Source organism: Gymnoscopelus braueri (assembly GCF_963280865.1).
Source record: "Gymnoscopelus braueri genome assembly, chromosome: 19".
Classification (NCBI taxonomy): Eukaryota; Metazoa; Chordata; class Actinopteri; order Myctophiformes; family Myctophidae; genus Gymnoscopelus; species Gymnoscopelus braueri.
Genome location: NC_137621.1, coordinates 19,211,900 through 19,230,092, shown reverse-complemented (window position 1 = coordinate 19,230,092; position 18,193 = coordinate 19,211,900). Strand labels below are relative to the sequence as shown.

Below are 18,193 nucleotides of genomic sequence, written 5' to 3'. Positions count from 1 at the left end.
CACACATACAACCTGCTAAGCTGCCATTGGTTGGGCTTCAAATCCAAACATGATAGGCACAAAAGGTCCCACAGTACACACACACACACACACACACACACACACACACACACACACACACACACACACACACACACACACACACACACACACACACACACACACACACACACACACACACACACACACACGTATATATGAACCAGTTTCTTTGTCTTCTCAAAAGATCAAATTAATCAAATACTAAAGATGTGAGAAGTGGCAATTGTGGACAATAATTCTTTGCCTTGTGATATAATGGTGTAATTTGCGCATGGTAATAGCAGAATAGTCAAAATGATGTTTCCCCCCTACACACTATTTTTGTCATGTGAAAAAAGTGTCAATATTTATATTATTACAATATTTATTATTCACACCACACCAAAATTCGACTTTAAGTTATATATGCCATATATATGTCACTAAAGTACTAAGTTGAAGCAACTTAAAAACTTTATTTATATAATATTTATATACTAAATCATCAACAATTTCAAAGGTACACAATTAATGTTTGAAAAGGATTATGACTATATCGCGCCTATTCACTTTCTTATATTTCATATGGCTCTTGATATTTGTATGTTCAGCCTACATGGCTTATTAGTCCTTCAACTGTCAACTAAAATCCAAACAAAGACAGACTGTAACAGAGCTGACGTGGAAATATTTTAAACCAAAGGAAGTCAATTGTTTTCCTTCACGCCCTCTTTCCTTTGCTCATGTCTTCCTACACAGTAAACTCCTCAGTGGGAATTTAACTCAGAGAGTACAAATAGAACCAACCTCACAGAGGATTTTATTGTGTATAGAGGCCGTTGTGATGCACTGCTTACTCATCCAAATAAGGGGACAAATTACTTTAATTACAGAGTAATTGCAGAGTCTGGTGTTAATTAAATCTTTTATCAGTTCAAGTAAGTGGATTGCTCCCATATGGAAACCATGCTGTGACGTGCTGTCTCGCTAGCCCCCCTCCTGTGCCATCTACATTTCTCCAAGCTGCAGTCTTTAAAATACTGTCTTCTCTTTTATTCAGTCTCAATCTACCACTGTCCCCCTCTCCCTCGCCCCTCTGTGTCACGGCAATGTTTTGGATTAGTGTCATCGTGGAAAGGGGGTTGTTTAACCATCTCTGTCAGTAGCCAGATGTTTCTCAAAAAGAAATAGAAAAAAACCATAACAAACATCATAGGTCAAATTTTTCTTGAGGTTCCTGTTTGACAAAACTGAATCCTCTCAATTTAATTGGTCTGAACTAGGTGTACTGGTTCTGCATGTTGTCTCTTGTTCTCTTCAGACTATTATGTTCCATTGTGCAAACAGTTGATTTTGTTATAACTGGCTCACATTTGTAACAAAGAGGAGACTCTGGCACAATAGAAATTGTAACCAAAAGTGCAATAAGCATAAAAATAAACATAACACAAGAGCAATCAATATAGGTGAGTATCGGTGTGTCAGCAGTGTGTGTGGGTGGAAGTGTATGTGCAAAATGAATGTAAAACACATGAACTGAAGCAACCTGGAGAGGAGAGAGAATGAATGAGGTGAGGCACAGGTACTGGACACGATAAGTGTTATTGTAGGATGACACACCAAGCTCAGGTGTGACCCAATCTACCAGATGGTCCCTCAGACTCCACCCTGCCAATCAGCCCCAGCAGCAGCAACAGCAAGCAGGGTGGGTGGGTGATGGTTGTCACAATTGTGATTCATTTGATCCAGTCCATCGATCTAATTCAGAATCCGTTGGTTATGCAAAGAAACAGCAATGAACAGCCCTGTAATGGGAACGAATCTATGTTCCCTCAGCCCTATGTTAACCCCAAACCTAACCCATACCCTGACTCTGAGGGAACGCAAAGCTGACCCCCCTGTTATCATATACAATATGTTTTGTAAAGAATGTCACTGCATCACTGCTTTCTACATAATTTACAATTTCTGTTATAATTAATGCTGCTTCCTTTCTACAGGCCACATACATGGTCATAGCTCCAACGAACACCTTAGGGGTGGGCATTCCCACCCAGAGTATGACGTAAGAGGAACACAATGGAAAGCATTATTGTATAACTGTACCTCTGTACCTTTTACAAATTGTTCAAAAGTATTCAACCAATCAATCAAAGAGCAAAATGGCCACTGTGTAAAAATATGGTACATTTCTATGAAGTAAAGTGGTGTGTTCTGATGGACTTGCAGTATTTTCCTGCCACTTTCCTGGGTCAGAGGCAGGGCTTTATTTGCATTTGACTTCCATTCAAACTATGGAAATGTTGGCCCTATATAAGGCAATGTTGACATGATAAGCTGGGGCCACAAAAATGGGGTATGTGATGATTCTGCAGTTTCTATGTATAAGCTTATTGTAATTTTATTCAAAGAAACAGTCAATCACAACTGAACTATTGTCAACATTCTTGGTAGTTATAACACATCAGAATTTTTTATGATCACTTAAAATCGGTGTCTTCCGTTACTGTCATTTTGTGCCCAAAGTATCTTAAGCTGATCATGTTGTGGTTTATTATGAAAACACAGTGAGCAGCATACAGATGCAGCGTACCCAAGACTTTAGCGTTTGATCTCAGAGGGTCTACAATATATGAATCCCTGCTTGTGGACAGTGTCACAGTCTGTGAGCAACTGTTTAGCAGCGAGGATATTTAGGCAGGATGAACGGTTGTAATATGGCTGGGAAGCAGATTCAAAGGGGCTTAACTGGATTACACCTCATTTCAAGGATGCTTAAGGTAAGAAAAAAAAAAAACAGATATGCGGTAAGTGAGGAAAATACATAATCAAATAGATCAAATTTCACCGAGTGGCCTCATAAGCCCCTTGCTCCTGCATGGCTGCACTGCATGCATCCTGTGAGCCACAACAGGAAAAGAATTGCAAGGACCTCAAGAGGAGCTACTTTTTAGGGCTGTAAAACATTATTGTAAGAATCTTTGTTTTGATGCAGGCAGTGAAAGAGGCATACTGTACATACACATGTAGAGTTGTGCTCTGTTGGACTGTCCCAATTCAGTGTTAATGCCCTTTCTTATCACAAACTGTACTACAAATCCCCTGGACTGAAACATATGAACTCTCGCACACATTGCTACACAAGTGTGTCCATACACACAAGACCCATGGAGGCGTACAGTAGGCTACACACCATACACAATCGCACACCATGCTTACAATCTGCAAAGATAATGAATTTAATACCACTGCCATTACAGACCTCTAATGTTTGCTAATAGCTTGGTGCCATATGGAAGTGGGGCCTCACCCATGCGGGTAATTCCTATCTATGGTTGGACAAGCTGTCAATAAAAAAAGCCTTGCATTTTCTGCACGCATGCATGGGGTAGACGGGGATGCTTAACAGGGAAGCTTAATCCACCAGGGTCTCTAATGATTTCCCTGTGCCTCTAATATGAGCTACAACATAGGCACGCGTCTATGAATACCGCATATTCTCACAGCTGCATGTTTTATTTCCCCTTTTGGGACTGAAATGTGAATGTACATTAGTACTCTATTGAGCATCTGTGCATATATATACTGTACACACTTTGGCCGAGCAGTTAAAACATCCCTTTTTTTTCTGTGTGCAGGGATTTTGATGGAGTAATGGAAGGGGGAGTTGGGGGTTGAGGTGGGAAGACTTCCTGGTGTGACTGAATGTATCGCTCGCCCCGCCCACCCCAACTTCACCCCCCCCCCCCTCCATATTCCTCTGCCAGCGCTGCAGCCCGGCGGATAACCATGAAGCAATGGATTAACAGTGACATCACACCGAAGAGATGGCTGAGCCTGAGAGTGAGGAAGGGTGAGTACTTGGTGTGTGTGTGTGTGTGTGTGTGTGTGTGTGTGTGTGTGTGTGTGTGTGTGTGTGTGTGTGTGTGTGTGTGTGTGTGTGTGTCTGTCAGATGGGTGTGAGTGTACATGTGTGTGTTTAAGACTGATTAGACAGTAAGGGTGGTGGAGAGAGGCGAGGGAGGATTAGAGAGCCATCTGAGAGTTGGCTAGGTGCTGACACCACTCCACCTCTCCAAGGGCTCAATTTACTGAGGGATCAGACTCATTTATGGTAGGCTGGGATTATTATCAGTTCAATAGGGCAATTTCTTTATTACGGTAACCCTGCAACCTGTGAATGTGGACACTTGTGAGACATTTTTAAGGGTGCATCATCTATCTTGTTTCGGTTACATCCAGTGTTCTCACTTAAGTTAATTCTGCATTAGCAGCAGACAAGCGATTATATTACGATAACAATGACCAGTGTAGGAAAATAAATTAATAAATAATTTTCGGGACTTCATTTGACGTTGGGCCTGTCTGAGTGAATGATGCAGTTGATTATTAGAATAAGTTATTCACCTACAAAATAAAATCACTACATCTAGCCTACAACAATGAGCTTTTTGAGGAGGGGGTTTTGACTTGCAAGGACTATTACACAGCTTTAAAAAAAAGAATCCTTGCCTTTTCTGTATTTTTGAATGCACTGAACACATCCATGCACTGAGCACTCAACACCCATTAGGAATCACAGACAAATAAAGCCTCCATCAGTCATACTTTGACTCTGGAGTATAAAGAGAACCATGGTGACCGTGGAGTGGAGCTTTTTCAAAAGGCGCTAAATCCGATAAGGCGGGCAGCTATGTTTGAGTTTGGGTTTACCTGGTTTGTCAACACTCTTAAGCTGGACCTCTATGTTGGCCTGTGTTGTAATGCATTGTGCATCCCTTGACTGGTTCTTACACCGCACAGTCCACTGAGAAAGCTGCTTTCTGCCGCCTCTACAACAATAGGCCATTTTTTATTTGGTTTTGAATGGAGTGAAGCGTGCATTTAGGACCGATCCTAAAACCAACATAAACTATAGGGATATCCTTGCCACATTAGGCTAATGTGGGCTTTCAAAACACTTTTCTTTACCAAACTGACTGGCAGAACACTTGATAAAAGGACCAGTTTTAAGAGCTGGCTTTTTTTTTTATCTAGGCCTATGTGAATTCATAAACTTTATAGTAAAACCAATATTTTGAATATTGGCATTTCTTTTAATAAGAAATAAAGAAAGAGAAAGAATTGCCATCTCACATCCATAACTCATAATAGGCTACATTTTGAAATAAATACAACTATATACAACTCTTAACAACAAAGTGGATATAAACATGATTATGTTTGTTAGAAGCGGACATACGCACGCACGCGCACATGCGCGCGCGCACACACACACACACACACACACACACACACACACACTCACACACACACACAGCGAGGGAGAGAGGGGGGTGGGGCTTATCTTGACCGTGGGCATCATGCAAAATCACTTCATTAAATGTTTCACAGGAGGATCAGAAATAAAGCAGAATAAAATATCAAAAGACAGCGTACATTAATGTAAATGAACTATGTTGGTAACCTGAGTGAGATGGGAGAGGGCTTCCGACATAATCTGAGAAAAATCGCAGTATAGAAATAACCCTCACAAAGCCTCCTTGCATCCTTTCCTTCAGTGGTGGAAAAAGTACTCCATTTTTTTTTTACTTAAGTGAAAGTATCAATTCTGCAATATAGAAATACTCTGTTACAAGTAAAAGTCCGGAATACAACATTTACTTGAGGAAAAGTACAAAAGTATTGGTATCAAAATGTACTTGAAGTACCAAAAGTAGAAAGTACTCATTATGCAGAATGTCCCATTTCAAGTTTTCAAAATGTATAAAGTACAATGCGTCGCAGAAGTATCGTAAAAGTAGAAGTAAAACTCACTAAAAAGTATTGGAAATAAGCACAGTACTTAAGTAAAGTAAGTAAATGTACTTAGTTACTATCCACCACTGTCCTTTCCTCATTACATTTAAGCCTCCTTGAATCCTTTCCTACGTGGGTTGAAATTGAACCAGGAAGTGAAATCTCCAGCCGCTCTCTCTCTGTCTCTCTCTCTCTGTCTGTTTACAACAGCTACCTCTCTGTCAGTACATAATGTGTATGTAAATAACGTTATTTAAATACAAAAAAAACATCACTTAAAAGTTGCACACGTGCGAACTCAAACTTTTGAACAAGGAGCAGACCGCCTGCAGCTGTTTACCCCCCGATGCTAACGTTAGCAAGCTAGCTTAGCGCTAGCCACCGTGTGAGTTGTTATGATTTAATGTGCATCATTGATTGTAAAAGGAGAGAGAGCGATGCTTTCCATGGAGCAGCAGAGGAGGAAGAGCTGGACTCTGACAGGCGCCACTGTCGCCTGTGTCGCGGCTCTTTATGTGCCCTGTGTCCAGAAGACGGTCCCCGGAGGAGACTCAGGTCGGTGTTGGTTACAGTAACTTACTTTGTAGCCATGTGGCTTTGTTGTGTAGCCGAGCAGCCAATCAGGTAATCGAACCAACGACGGCATAGCTTAACAAAATAGAGCCGATCTACAAGCTTACACACAATGCTCCGCATCGCGACGCGTAGCTTTAAATGAGAGTAGTACACAGGCGCTGCTGTCCATGGTACTGAATCTAGTTATAGCACAATCAGTAGGAATACATTTCTATGTTTGTGTACAAACAAACACTTTTTTCCCCCCCAATCAACAGGTTTAGAGGGTATCCAGTAACATAATTATGATTTGTTTTGGTCTTCATTTTATTATATTGTTTAAAAATTATTGTGTTGTATATACGTATATATATATATACATCATGGGTTTTTTCCTTTCCTTTCCCTGAGGGTAATTGATTATAACGTCTGTGTGAACCCGGGGGTCTGGTGAGGGGCTTAAGGAAGCGGCCTGGGTTGTTTTGTAACCACAGGACCGCCAGACCAGAGGAAGAGACTGTTACTATTGCTACTAGCAGGCAAACTATAGAGGACATGAGTACATGAATGACCACTGACCACTAATGATCTATGTACTGAAAAGATGCACTTCTGTAAGTTATTGTGGGACTTTGTGTGAACTGTTTGTCTATGCATAGTGATACAATGTAATGTCTCTTCCCTTGAAAAGCTTTTAAAAAAAAGAAAGAAAAAAAGTTGGTCAAAACAATGACACAATTTGATTGTGATTGAGGTGAAATATAATTTTTCATCCAAAGTTTTCATAAGTAGGCGCGGTCTCAGGTTTTGATTGATTGAATACTTTATTAACAGTTTTCAAATAGTACAGTGGGACAATGGTACTAAAAGGATAACACAAAAACCCTGAGGGCTTGTTTCCATTCATTGTGGTCCTGTGTATTCAATTCATCAAGACATTTAAAGACATACTAGTCTTGATACAAGACGTGACCGTCTTGATCCAAGGCTAAAGACATAGACACATGGACAGTAATGTACAAGGCATCATCAACAGTAGCAATAAAAACGTATATGTACCGTAAACAGTTGGGGGGGGTGGGGGGGAATTTCTGGTGTTAAGCTTAGACTTTACAGGGGGCAGTTACAAATTGCATACAGGTGCTCTTTTATGGCGGTTTTGAAAGTCGCTGACCAGTGTATGTAAGATGATGATGGTGATTATTATTATTATTTTACGATCTCCAATTAGAGACACATGGGTGCAGTTTAGTATAGTTAAAGCACTACAGCTGCTGGCCTGGTCTAAAAACAACCTTTGATAGGGCTGGGCAGTAGGCATTATATCATTGTTATATTGTTATTGTGATATGAGATTAGATGTCGTCTGGTATTTTCGATATTGCTCCTGCTTTCAAAGGCTTTACAGTAAAGTGATGTCTGAAAGATGATGATTTTCTGAACTTACCTGGCTGTTCTAGCGGTTTTATTATTTGCCTGTACCCACTTATTGTTATATAGACAAGACATACATTACTGATGATTATTTATCAAAAAATCTCAATGTGTAAATATTTTGTGAAAGCACCAATAGTCATTCCCACAACATTGTAAGATCAATATTGAGGTATTTGGTAGTAGAGCCTTATTATCAAGTATGGCTGCCAGTTTAGTCTGGGAGCGATATCTGCATGCTTGTTTGGGTAGAACTCAGTATGGACTGTGATCAAGGTTTCGATATGAAAAGGATGGCTTTTGAAATGTAAAGTTTTAGTAATGTATTCATCTGTCAGAAGTGTCTTTCTGCTTGTGTGCAGATAGGGAATTACACCAGTGTCAGGATTACTGACGCATACAGTAAGTGATCGTGGATGTGGAACCCCAACATTTATTATTCACATCTGCCATAATATTTATGGCTGATTTCAGTATCAAATTCTTCTTCTACATTTGCATGGCTATTGGTGCAGAGTTGTTGCTCCTGATTGAGGGACACTTATGTTTTAACATGAATAATATCTAATGCAACAGCTTTCCTGTGTAGGGAACACAATTATATTATTTCTTGAGCAGACATGGCACATCCATGTCATTGCTGAACAGTTGGTTTGGGTAGTAAATATTTTCTTTGCCCAATTTTCAGGTTTGAAAAAGTGACCCTTTTCTGACTTGCCATCACCCTTTATTATCCAAATTAAATCAAATTGATTTATATAACCCATTTAAAAACAACTGTCATTGACCAAATTGCTGTACAGAAGATGAGGTAATAATCATAGACATTAACAACGAGACATACAACACAAATAAACCATCATTAAAAACAATAAATGTACCATGCGAGTGGTTTCTGACTTTTAATAGATTCAAATAGTGAAGTCACTCACTCTTACAAGTATGTGCTGTGCAATGTTGGTGCTACAATATATAAACAAGATTTAATAATGTAATACAATATACAAATATATATGAATATAATACAAGTTAAAAACCTGACCGTAAGCATCATGCAAAAAACAAAAAAAAACAACAACATGTACAGAATATGGTGGAGGAATAATTGAGCAACAGTGATATACAGTATACTGTATACATAGTGCAAGTACAAATAAAAGAGGGGAGCTGACAAAAAAAAGGAAATGTAATAAAACTATGTGCTCTGTTGTGAGCATGAATTACCTTTAATTAAATATATACATATCTACAGTATATTTTGTTGACTTTTAAAACCCCAGAAAACAACTAATGTGGTAGCCAGACTGACTTGCATTGAACATGTTTGTTGTTGTTGTTTTAACTTGGTCTTGTACAGGAGACTTAGTTGTAAGAATCCAAAAAATCTGAAACTGTAACTGTGAACACTAATTTATCCATTCCTATAGAAAGCTTTTCCTACTATGGGCCATTCCATTGCAATGGCAGATCTACAAGCTCACAACGTGTCATGCCATGTTGTGAGCTTGTAGATCTTTTATTTTTGAAAAAGAAAAGGAAAACTCCCAGTTGAAAGGGTTTGTTCATTGGCACTCTACTGTTTTTATGTTTTTTCATTTACTTTTCTTAAAGTTTCTATTTGTTAATGTGCTTTAATCTTTTAATGTAAATCATGCTGATTGCTGAGACACTTTGGTGTGCTCAATAAAAAAATGATCTTGAACTTGTACTTAACCTAAAAAAATAGGTAAATGCATTAAGGCTTTAAAATGTACACACACACACACACACACACACACACACACACACACACACCAAAAACACATTACATTCTTATATTCTAAGACTAAGTGATGTTGATGACCTAAAGGTCATCTTGTAATGCAACACAGAAGGCCTAGCCTTCCTATGTGGTAGGCTGTTGTGTATTGTAGATTCACAGCACTCATTTAATGCAGTTCATGAATTACAATTACAAACAATATTTAGAGAGATAGCTAGTAGTTTACAGACTTGTACATTTGGACTCGGGGGGGGGGGCATGGAAGTTCTGCTCAGTAGGGTTTGCAGTGCCCATGCATGGAAACGGCAAAAAAAGAAATGCACATTTAGCAGACTAAAAGCATGTAGAAAAGCTGGACCAGATAGGAGAGAGAAAGCGGAGTGAGCAGAGAGATGAGGCGAAAGCAGCGCTGAGTAGCCCTGCTGGTTGTGCTGCTGTCTAGCGAGAGGAGCCTTTGAAAAAATGGCCAGCCCCTTCTCCACAGCATTTAGGGATGGTGCAGGATGCCCGCTCTGATAGTGCCAGTTGAACACCCTTCCGAATTCTCCAGGTCTCCGTCTCTGTGTCCTAATCTCTTTTAGGTGTGATGTGCCCTGGGGAGGCTTGAGCGCAGCCCTGTGGGTACGCTGTTGTCTAGGAATGTGGAGTGTGGAAATGGTGGGGATTACGGGAAGACTGGTTTCGGTGCCCGCGCTCTGCTATCACAAAGACTCTTGGCGCTCGCGTCTGCTACCCCGTCGACTCAATATTTCCCCTTACAGAACTGCATCTCCGTGGCACTGTGAGTCGGATGTTTTGGGCTGAGTATTAGTTTGAGTGTTTATGTTGAATCGGGCAAAAATGTGCCACAAGTGAGGTTGGAAAAATGGAGAGACTGATGATGGATGAGAGAGCCTGGTGTTGTGAAGTATAGGGCTGTCCCCTCATGGTTGATTAATCGATTAATTGGTCCGTTTGATCTTAGTTGACCCGAGTCTTTAATTTTGGATTAGTAATTTCTTAATGTCCCTCCCCTCTATAAAATCTACATATAACCCTTTAATTATGCCAGTCTATAACTTACAATAGCTAGGCAGTAACCATTGTGAAATCAACATTAGAATGTTCAATTCTCAACCTCACCACCAACCTGAAAAAACTTGTCTGCATGATTGTGTGCAGCATTTTACAATTGTATAGATTTGTTGATTGAATCAACTAATCGATTAGTCGATAAATTCCTTGTGACTATTATTCAACTAAGAATTTCTTTACTTAAGTAAAGTGAAGAAAGGTACCTTAGTTGTCTGTGTACGCCAGGTGGAATGGAGCTGTGACAGTGTTTAAGCTGTGCAGGTGGAGGAGTTGTGTCTTCATGGTCCATTAGCCTGATGATAAGAGTGAGGGCTCCTCATGTGGCAGGAATTCCGGCAACGTAATTCACTGTGACGACAAGGTTAAATGCAGAAAAATAAGTGAGGCAGTCAACAACATCCGAAATTCAACTGCAGTGTTCTGAGATTTCTGTAATGTCCTCGCTGTGGAGTATTTTTGTTTTTAGTATTTTCTGTTCTGTAGTGGTTTTGTTTCATTTATATGATTTGATTTATTATGATGTAATGGAAGCAGTAGAAAACCACTTCTATCATATTTAATTTGATTTGTATCACATGCTACTTCCTATTGACAGACACTTGACAGTCCTAATATATCAGTAAGGCATCTCACATAGCCTATTTTGGGGTATACAATATGTTGATTATCCAGTCATGAAGGAAAGAGGCCACCATCTCATTGTCTGGACCCTACCAACCTGCTACCAGTAGAGGGTGCTGTGTTTAATGCAGACATTTATCAGTGTAATTTAATTTGAACCAAATGTCAATTTTCATGTGTGGGAGATGCAAGCATTGGGTGAGAAATCAGTACAATTTTAAACGCTCTGGGTGTAGTCTAGCACAAATGGGTTTGTGCCCAAATGCATTCAGGCTGTCTTAGATCGCTTTTAGCGGGGTGCCTTTTGTTTATTTCAGCCCCCCGTAGTGCTTGTCAAAAAATTGCTCAACCAGCTCCTATTTTTACATCTTACCTCACTGTGTGACTGTCACCGCTGTCGCCTTTTATATGTAGTCCTATCCAGTGGACTAAATGAGACACTGGGAGTGTGGGACTGTGGGAGCAGGGGAGAAGCAGAGAAGCAGACAGAGGAGAGAGGATGGAGGGAAAGCGATGGGACCCTGGTGCATGGAGAGCCTGGGACTGGGAGCAATAACAGTATACAGTATGTGTGTTTGTGTGACAGTCTCTTCAGTGTGTGTGTGTGTGTGTGTGTGTGTGTGTGTGTGTGTGTGTGCGCGTGTGTGCGTGCATGTATGTTTGCGGGGGGTTGGGCGGGGGAGGGGGGGGGGGGCTGGGCTGTGTCAGGGGAGAGGCAAGAGATGAAGAGAATGAGCGTGCCGCTTAGGAAATGTCACACTGGGAAGATTTGCAGGTTTTGATCCTGGCCAATTAATGCAAAACCCCAATGCAAGTATTTGATTTGGGAAAACTTTGGCGCAGACTTTGTCTCTTAATAATAATTATTGGGTTTACATTAATTTCATCCCCTATTCTCTTCCACAGGAGAGCTGATCACCGCTGCTTGTGAGCTGGGGGTGAGTATTAGCCGTATTGTTTAATCAATTCATTCATTAACTCTTATAAGCATTAAGGAAGTTTAATTAAGCATGGGCAGAAAGCAGATTAATTTACTTTCAGTCCACAGGTTTTTTTCCTCCATCCTTTCTACACACTTATTTTACTAAGTTACAAGTAGAGAATGCTATAATTTGCAACCCGTTTTTCAAATCCAATTAAAGCCAATGGTAAGGCGATGGCTTTTGTAGGCTTTGCCTTATGTACGGTATAAGGCTTATTATACCCACCCTTCTTTTTTGTGTGTGTGTGTAAGCCGCGAAGAATGAACTAAATCGGGTTAACAGTTATAATAAGTTTTATTATTTAATAAAGTTTATTACGCCGCTGTGATCCTTTTAGGGAGGCTGTGTCGGTGTCACTATGCCAGTAATCCTGCCGTTAGTGCCGCAGTCCGTGTGGCCTGCCTGTCTTGCCTGTCGTGGGGGCCTCCCCAGGGCCACCCTGGGCCCTGGGCTGCCGGCCCTCCCCTCTGATCCCCAGAGCGCTGGCGCTCTGGATCCCTGTTTCCTTCTTGCAGCCTTCGTCCCTCAGCCGTCCTTTAGGCTGGTGGCCTTTCCAACCCTGTTGGACATTCTCTTTGCATGTCCTTTACCTCCTGTTTACCTTGGCGGTGCTACCTGCCTGTCCGACCCAGCCAGATGTTTACACAAGTGTCCGTTTGCTTTTCGTTCTTTCTCCCCAGTCTCTCTCTCTCTCTCTGTCTCCTTTGCTCTCTCCATACCTCTTGACCTCTCTGTCCTGCCCATGAGCCAGGACTCTCCTCGCTCATACTGTATCTATGAGGAGCCAGGAACCCTCATTGTGTCCCGAGACCAGTGGTGGGGTCATTATAGTCGTCCCTCTCTCACGACACTCTCTATTTGTAAGAGCCAGCCACCCCATACAGTATATTCCTGACTGGCTCATGTTATCAGTGCCGGGGAATGAGCCTGTGTTTAATGACTGAGCCCTTATCAGGCTGGATGAGACTTAGTGGCTAATTGCTGTGATTGCCGGGATCCCCCCCGGGCGAGAGTGGCTGTGGCTCGGAGGTGGTTTGGGGGGGCTGGGGGCTGGCTGGCAGGCACCACGTGCTGCGTCCCCATCCCCAGGGAAGAGCACTGTCCTTGGGAAGTGGCTGCAGGAAAAGGGGACGCGGGGAGTGAAAAGAGAGAGGGGGAGGGTGTGTGTGTTATGTTTAACCTATTTTGGGCATGACATTATAGGCTAAATTAATTAAAAAAATTGCAGAAGCTATTAGCTATTAGCAAACCGAGTTCCTGTTTCTACACAAAAAAGGAGGTGGTGTCCTCCAAAAAGGAGGCAAAAACAAAGGAAAAAATATATTCTCCCCCTTTTTTTTTTTACCGAATGGGTTTCCCAGATTGTTCCATAACAGACTCACTAATGTCTGACAATTCCCTGTCATTACTACACTGAAGTCGATTAACGGAACACTGGGAGACCGCATTCAATAACGAGAGGCTTTACATCCATTTCCTCCTATTATATTTTTGCTTCAAACTCTTAAGTTGGATGCATACTCCGCTTTTAGGTGATCACCCTCTCACCGCGGTGGTTGGAAAACTACAACATGACATCACTGAGCCACGGTGATAAGCGAGTCACCGCTCACCCCAACACATCTCTCTGTTTTTACTAACCGAAATCACCCTATCTCTGTGATTGGTCTAGAAGTTTGGTGGGCCGTCCCCTTGGTTTCACAGGCACATTGTGATCAGTGTTGTGAAAAAGAGGGGAGACACGGAACAGAGAGCAGCAGAAAGCAAACGGACATCACCCGACTATGAGCGCCTAGTAGCAAAATGTCAAACATTTTCACCTAAAAGGTGAAAGGGTTATCACCTAAAATGGTGGCATGCAGCCACCTTAAAAGGCCCATACCGCCGGTGTTATATGCCCTTCGACTATGACTCATGGTATATACTGTACATAATACATACAAAATGACATTACCTTGATATTTGTTGTCATAATTACAGCATTTTCATTTCAACCCGATCCAAGCACAATTGACTTCCATTATAAAATGTAAGTTAAATATATATATATATATATATATATATATATATATATATATATATATATATATATATATATATATATATATATATATATATATATATATATATATATAAAGAAAATGAGGTCCGGCGGTTTGTGAGATCAGCTCTGGATAATCACACAAAAGATCACATACATAGATCAACGCCCTTATAGATAGCTAGCCTCCTATAGAGCCATCCTGTAAAAAATCCACTAACAAAAGAATGGTGTATATGTACAAAATACAGTATATGGCTGAAGCTTTGAATAGGCAATGATGTGTTTTGACGGTGGTATGGTCCTTTAACCACATGAACCCTAGCATCCCTAATTGGAGAACATTTGGTGAAAATTGCAGATCTACAAGCACACGTGTCACAACTCAACACGTTTTGAGCTTGTAGATCGGCTATATAAGAGATTTGGTGTAGAGGGAAAATGGAGGGGGCCTTGTATAAACCCTTAGGTGACTCCGGCCAACTAAGTATGTTGGGTTCAAGTTAAGAATTCACATAACGCCTCTTGTTTTGTACAGGTTGGTATTCAATTCAATTCAATCTTTATTTCAGACTCAAGGTCCATATCACATACTGTACAAAATTACAAAATACACAACGATAAAAAAAAAAAAGATTAAATCATAAAATCAGTCCAACTACAGCTAGCCACACATGTGCTCACAGTCTGTAGAGGCTGTTGCGCCAATGCCTCCAAATCATGGAAGAGAACCGAGTAGAACTCTTCACAGGGTTAATTCAAATTGTAATAACATGATAGTCAGACTCTTCTAGCCGACTTATGAATTTGTACATTCAGTTTCTTAAAAGGGCTTGACAGGTCGGTACCCCCAAGTTAACAAACAGCTGGCTGGCACTGTGCCATCTGGGTACCCTCACCAAGCAACCGTAAAGCATCATTGAATGCGACTTTTAGTTTTTTGCATGCTGCTAGCCTTGTAGTGAGCCGTATACAACGGTGTACAGAAAGTATTGTACTGTCAAGGAACTCTGTGTGTGAAGCACAGTCTAGTTGTTGTACTGTCATTCAAACGTATGGTCTTTGTGTGTTTAGGTGGCCCATCCTCCAGGCTACCCTCTGTTCACCCTGCTCGCTCGCTTGGCCATGTCTCTCCTGCCGTGGCTCTCTCCAGCCCACAGCGTGAACCTGATGTGCAGCCTCCTGGGGGCAGCAGCTGGTGGTGCACTGTGCTTCACAGTCTGCAGGTATGACATGTCCTGGAGGGAACATTAATCCATTACCCATTAAGACCTGGAACGCATCTGTGTCACTTTAGATTTCTTTGGCTATTCAAAAATAGCAGATATACAAGCTCATAGCGCGGCACCGAGTGGCGCACTATGAACTTGTAGATCTGCTATTTTTGAAAGATCTTGAAACATTTTTTTTTTTTTTTTTTCAAAAAAGTTGTTAGGATTTAGAAAACATTTTTAAGAATCGCCTCAGGTCTTAATTAAGACCGGGAACGCATCCGTGTCATTTTTGGGCGGTGAAACCGCCCCTATAAGTGAGATTTGGAAAAATGTACAAATATCTTGGGCAGTGAAACCGCCCCTAAAAGTGAGGTTTGGAAATTTGTACAATTATCCTGCACCGTGATTGGCCAATCACAATCTATTCAGGACTGTGATTGGCCAGTGTCACATGACACATGTGCATAGCCCTATATAAGAAACCATAAATTTGTTTTTTTCAAGTTATGGTTTCGTCCATCATAAAGAGTGTTTCAATAAATGTATTTATCTTTTGTACATGATTGGTTGACTCCATTCAGTATTGTGATTAGCTAGCAAGACACCGCCCACTTCACACAGGGTGTGATTTTTTGATTTCTTTGGCTATTCAAGAAATAGCAGATATACAAGCTCATTGCCGCGCTATGAGCTTGTCGATCAGATATTTTTGAAAAATCGTGAACATTTGTGCAAATCTTTGAATATATATATATTTCTTTTAACTCAAATCTTTGCTTCTGGGGGTCCCTGGAACAAAATATTTTCAGATGGGGGTCTGCGGCCAAATACATATCTAAATCCTAACAGTATGTTGCTGTATAATATCTTCTATTTTTGAATAGCCAAAGAAATCTAAAATGACACAGATGCTTTCCCGGTCTTAATGAATTAATGTCGTCAACCACTGAACCTCATGAATCCTGATGTCCGTATTCCGAGCATGTCATAATAGGTGAACATTCTGCAAAAAATACCAGATCTATATGCTCACAAAGCTACATTGTGAGATTGTAGATCACCTCCTTTTTTTGAAAAGTAATTTCAGACTCCCATTTCCCTTTCCCCATTCACACACCTGCTGAGAAAGGCATTCGATGTACCGACATACTCGTCTGGAACAACTAGGTGTTCAGGGTTTTGCTACAGAACACGGCATCATGATGCCAGGAGATCAAACCGAAAGCCTTCCTACCTCCTGAGCCATTGCAGCCATTGTATGACTGTTTCGGCTTCATCCTCCATAATAAACCCCTGTCTTAGGCTGAATCAAATGTCAACACTCAAGACTCAAGAGCGTTCTCTGTCTTACAGTACGTACTGTGATGTTGACGGAAGTGTTTTGCTTCATTATGTCAAGTTTGCGATACGCTAACAAGATGGGAAATAACTCATTGCCATGGATACGACAAAAGCCAAGATCTGCCACCGGAAGCAACATTGATTTGATTGATTGAAGACTTTATTAACGGTTTGCAAAAAAAAGCACAGAAAGTACAGTTTAATACAAATACAATGCTAAAAGGATTGAACCCAAGAAAGCACTATGGCTTGTTTCCTGTGTATTAAATTCATAGGAACATTTAGTGACAGACAAATACTATGCAAAAACATCATATAAACGAGTTGTAATCATAAAGAAAAATATGTACAGTAAACTGTTCTGGGGGGGGGGGGCATTTCTGGTGATAGGCTTCAATTTTTATAGGGGCTCACAAAGCTACATTGTGAGATTGTAGATCACCTCCTTTTTTTGTGTATAAACAGGAACTCTGTTTGGTTCCTCCCCTTTCTTAGTCCACTTCCTCCTGGGTGCTTCTGTGTTCATTCCTAATAACAACAGCACTACATGTTTAGGGCAGTGGTGCTGACAGATTCTGCTGTTAGCAGAATCTGTCTTGAGAGATTAGTTATGGAATGACTGTTAACTGAGCCCTATATACTTTGTATTGCAAGTTTTCGTCTGTAATGTAGGGCTGTTAAGTGTCTTTGTTCCGTCCTTTGCAACTTGGTGCAGTATTCGTGTTATGTTGCAGCTCTGCTACTGTGACAAATCTTCATGCTTTTGCAAAGTGAAATGCTCTGTTAAGGTTAATTGAAACACAATTTTCTTTTTAACTGACAGTGATCAAGAAAACACCATGTGATCTTCCCAAAGAGCAGGGCTTTTATGGTCCAGTTCTCCAAGCTTCTGTTTCTCTTCTGACGTTCTGTGCCGTGACGCTTGTCTGTAATGGGGAGTGACGTTTTTTTGGTTCCCGACTGACTGATTGCCAATGGCGTCCCTGATCCTCTGTTCAGTATTCAGGAGCAGGGTCCAGCCACAACTTCTCCACCCCACCCACACGCCCGACCTGTTTACCCATCGCCCTCCCGTTGCGAGTGTGCGAGCATGCGTGCGTCTGTGTGTTGTCTCATAGTCCCATAGACCCCCACCCCCCACTGCCAAGCATGCTCCCAATCCTGATATGGCACGATTTCTAATCCCCCCCCACCCTTTTTCTTTCGTCCCGGATCCGAGAGGAACCGGAGAGCTCCCCTCCCGTCCTCCCTTTACCCTCCCTTTTCAACCACCTCTCTGCTCACTCTTTCTGAAGCCAAGAGTGTTTTAAGCCTTATTTATACTTAGTTGCGCGCCAGTGTTGCGCAC

General features: G+C 41.2%; 1 protein-coding gene across 5 annotated transcripts in view; it reads left to right on the top strand.

Annotated features, from left to right (window-relative positions):
* Positions 1 to 5,975: 5,975 nt before the first annotated feature.
* Positions 5,976 to 18,193, top strand: part of tmem260 (transmembrane protein 260) — a 37,358-nt gene continuing 25,140 nt past the window's right edge. For 3 of the 5 annotated variants that reach the window (XM_080415206.1, XM_080415208.1, XM_080415204.1), the window contains exons 1-3: positions 5,976 to 6,375; positions 12,173 to 12,204; positions 15,365 to 15,516. In XM_080415206.1, coding sequence (XP_080271332.1) covers positions 6,258 to 6,375; positions 12,173 to 12,204; positions 15,365 to 15,516 — 302 coding nt within the window. In that variant the 5' untranslated portion in view covers positions 5,976 to 6,257. Of the gene's footprint in view, positions 6,445 to 11,771; positions 11,832 to 12,172; positions 12,205 to 15,364; positions 15,517 to 18,193 lie in introns of those variants that run through there. The other 2 variants (XM_080415207.1, XM_080415205.1) reach the window with 2 other exon arrangements.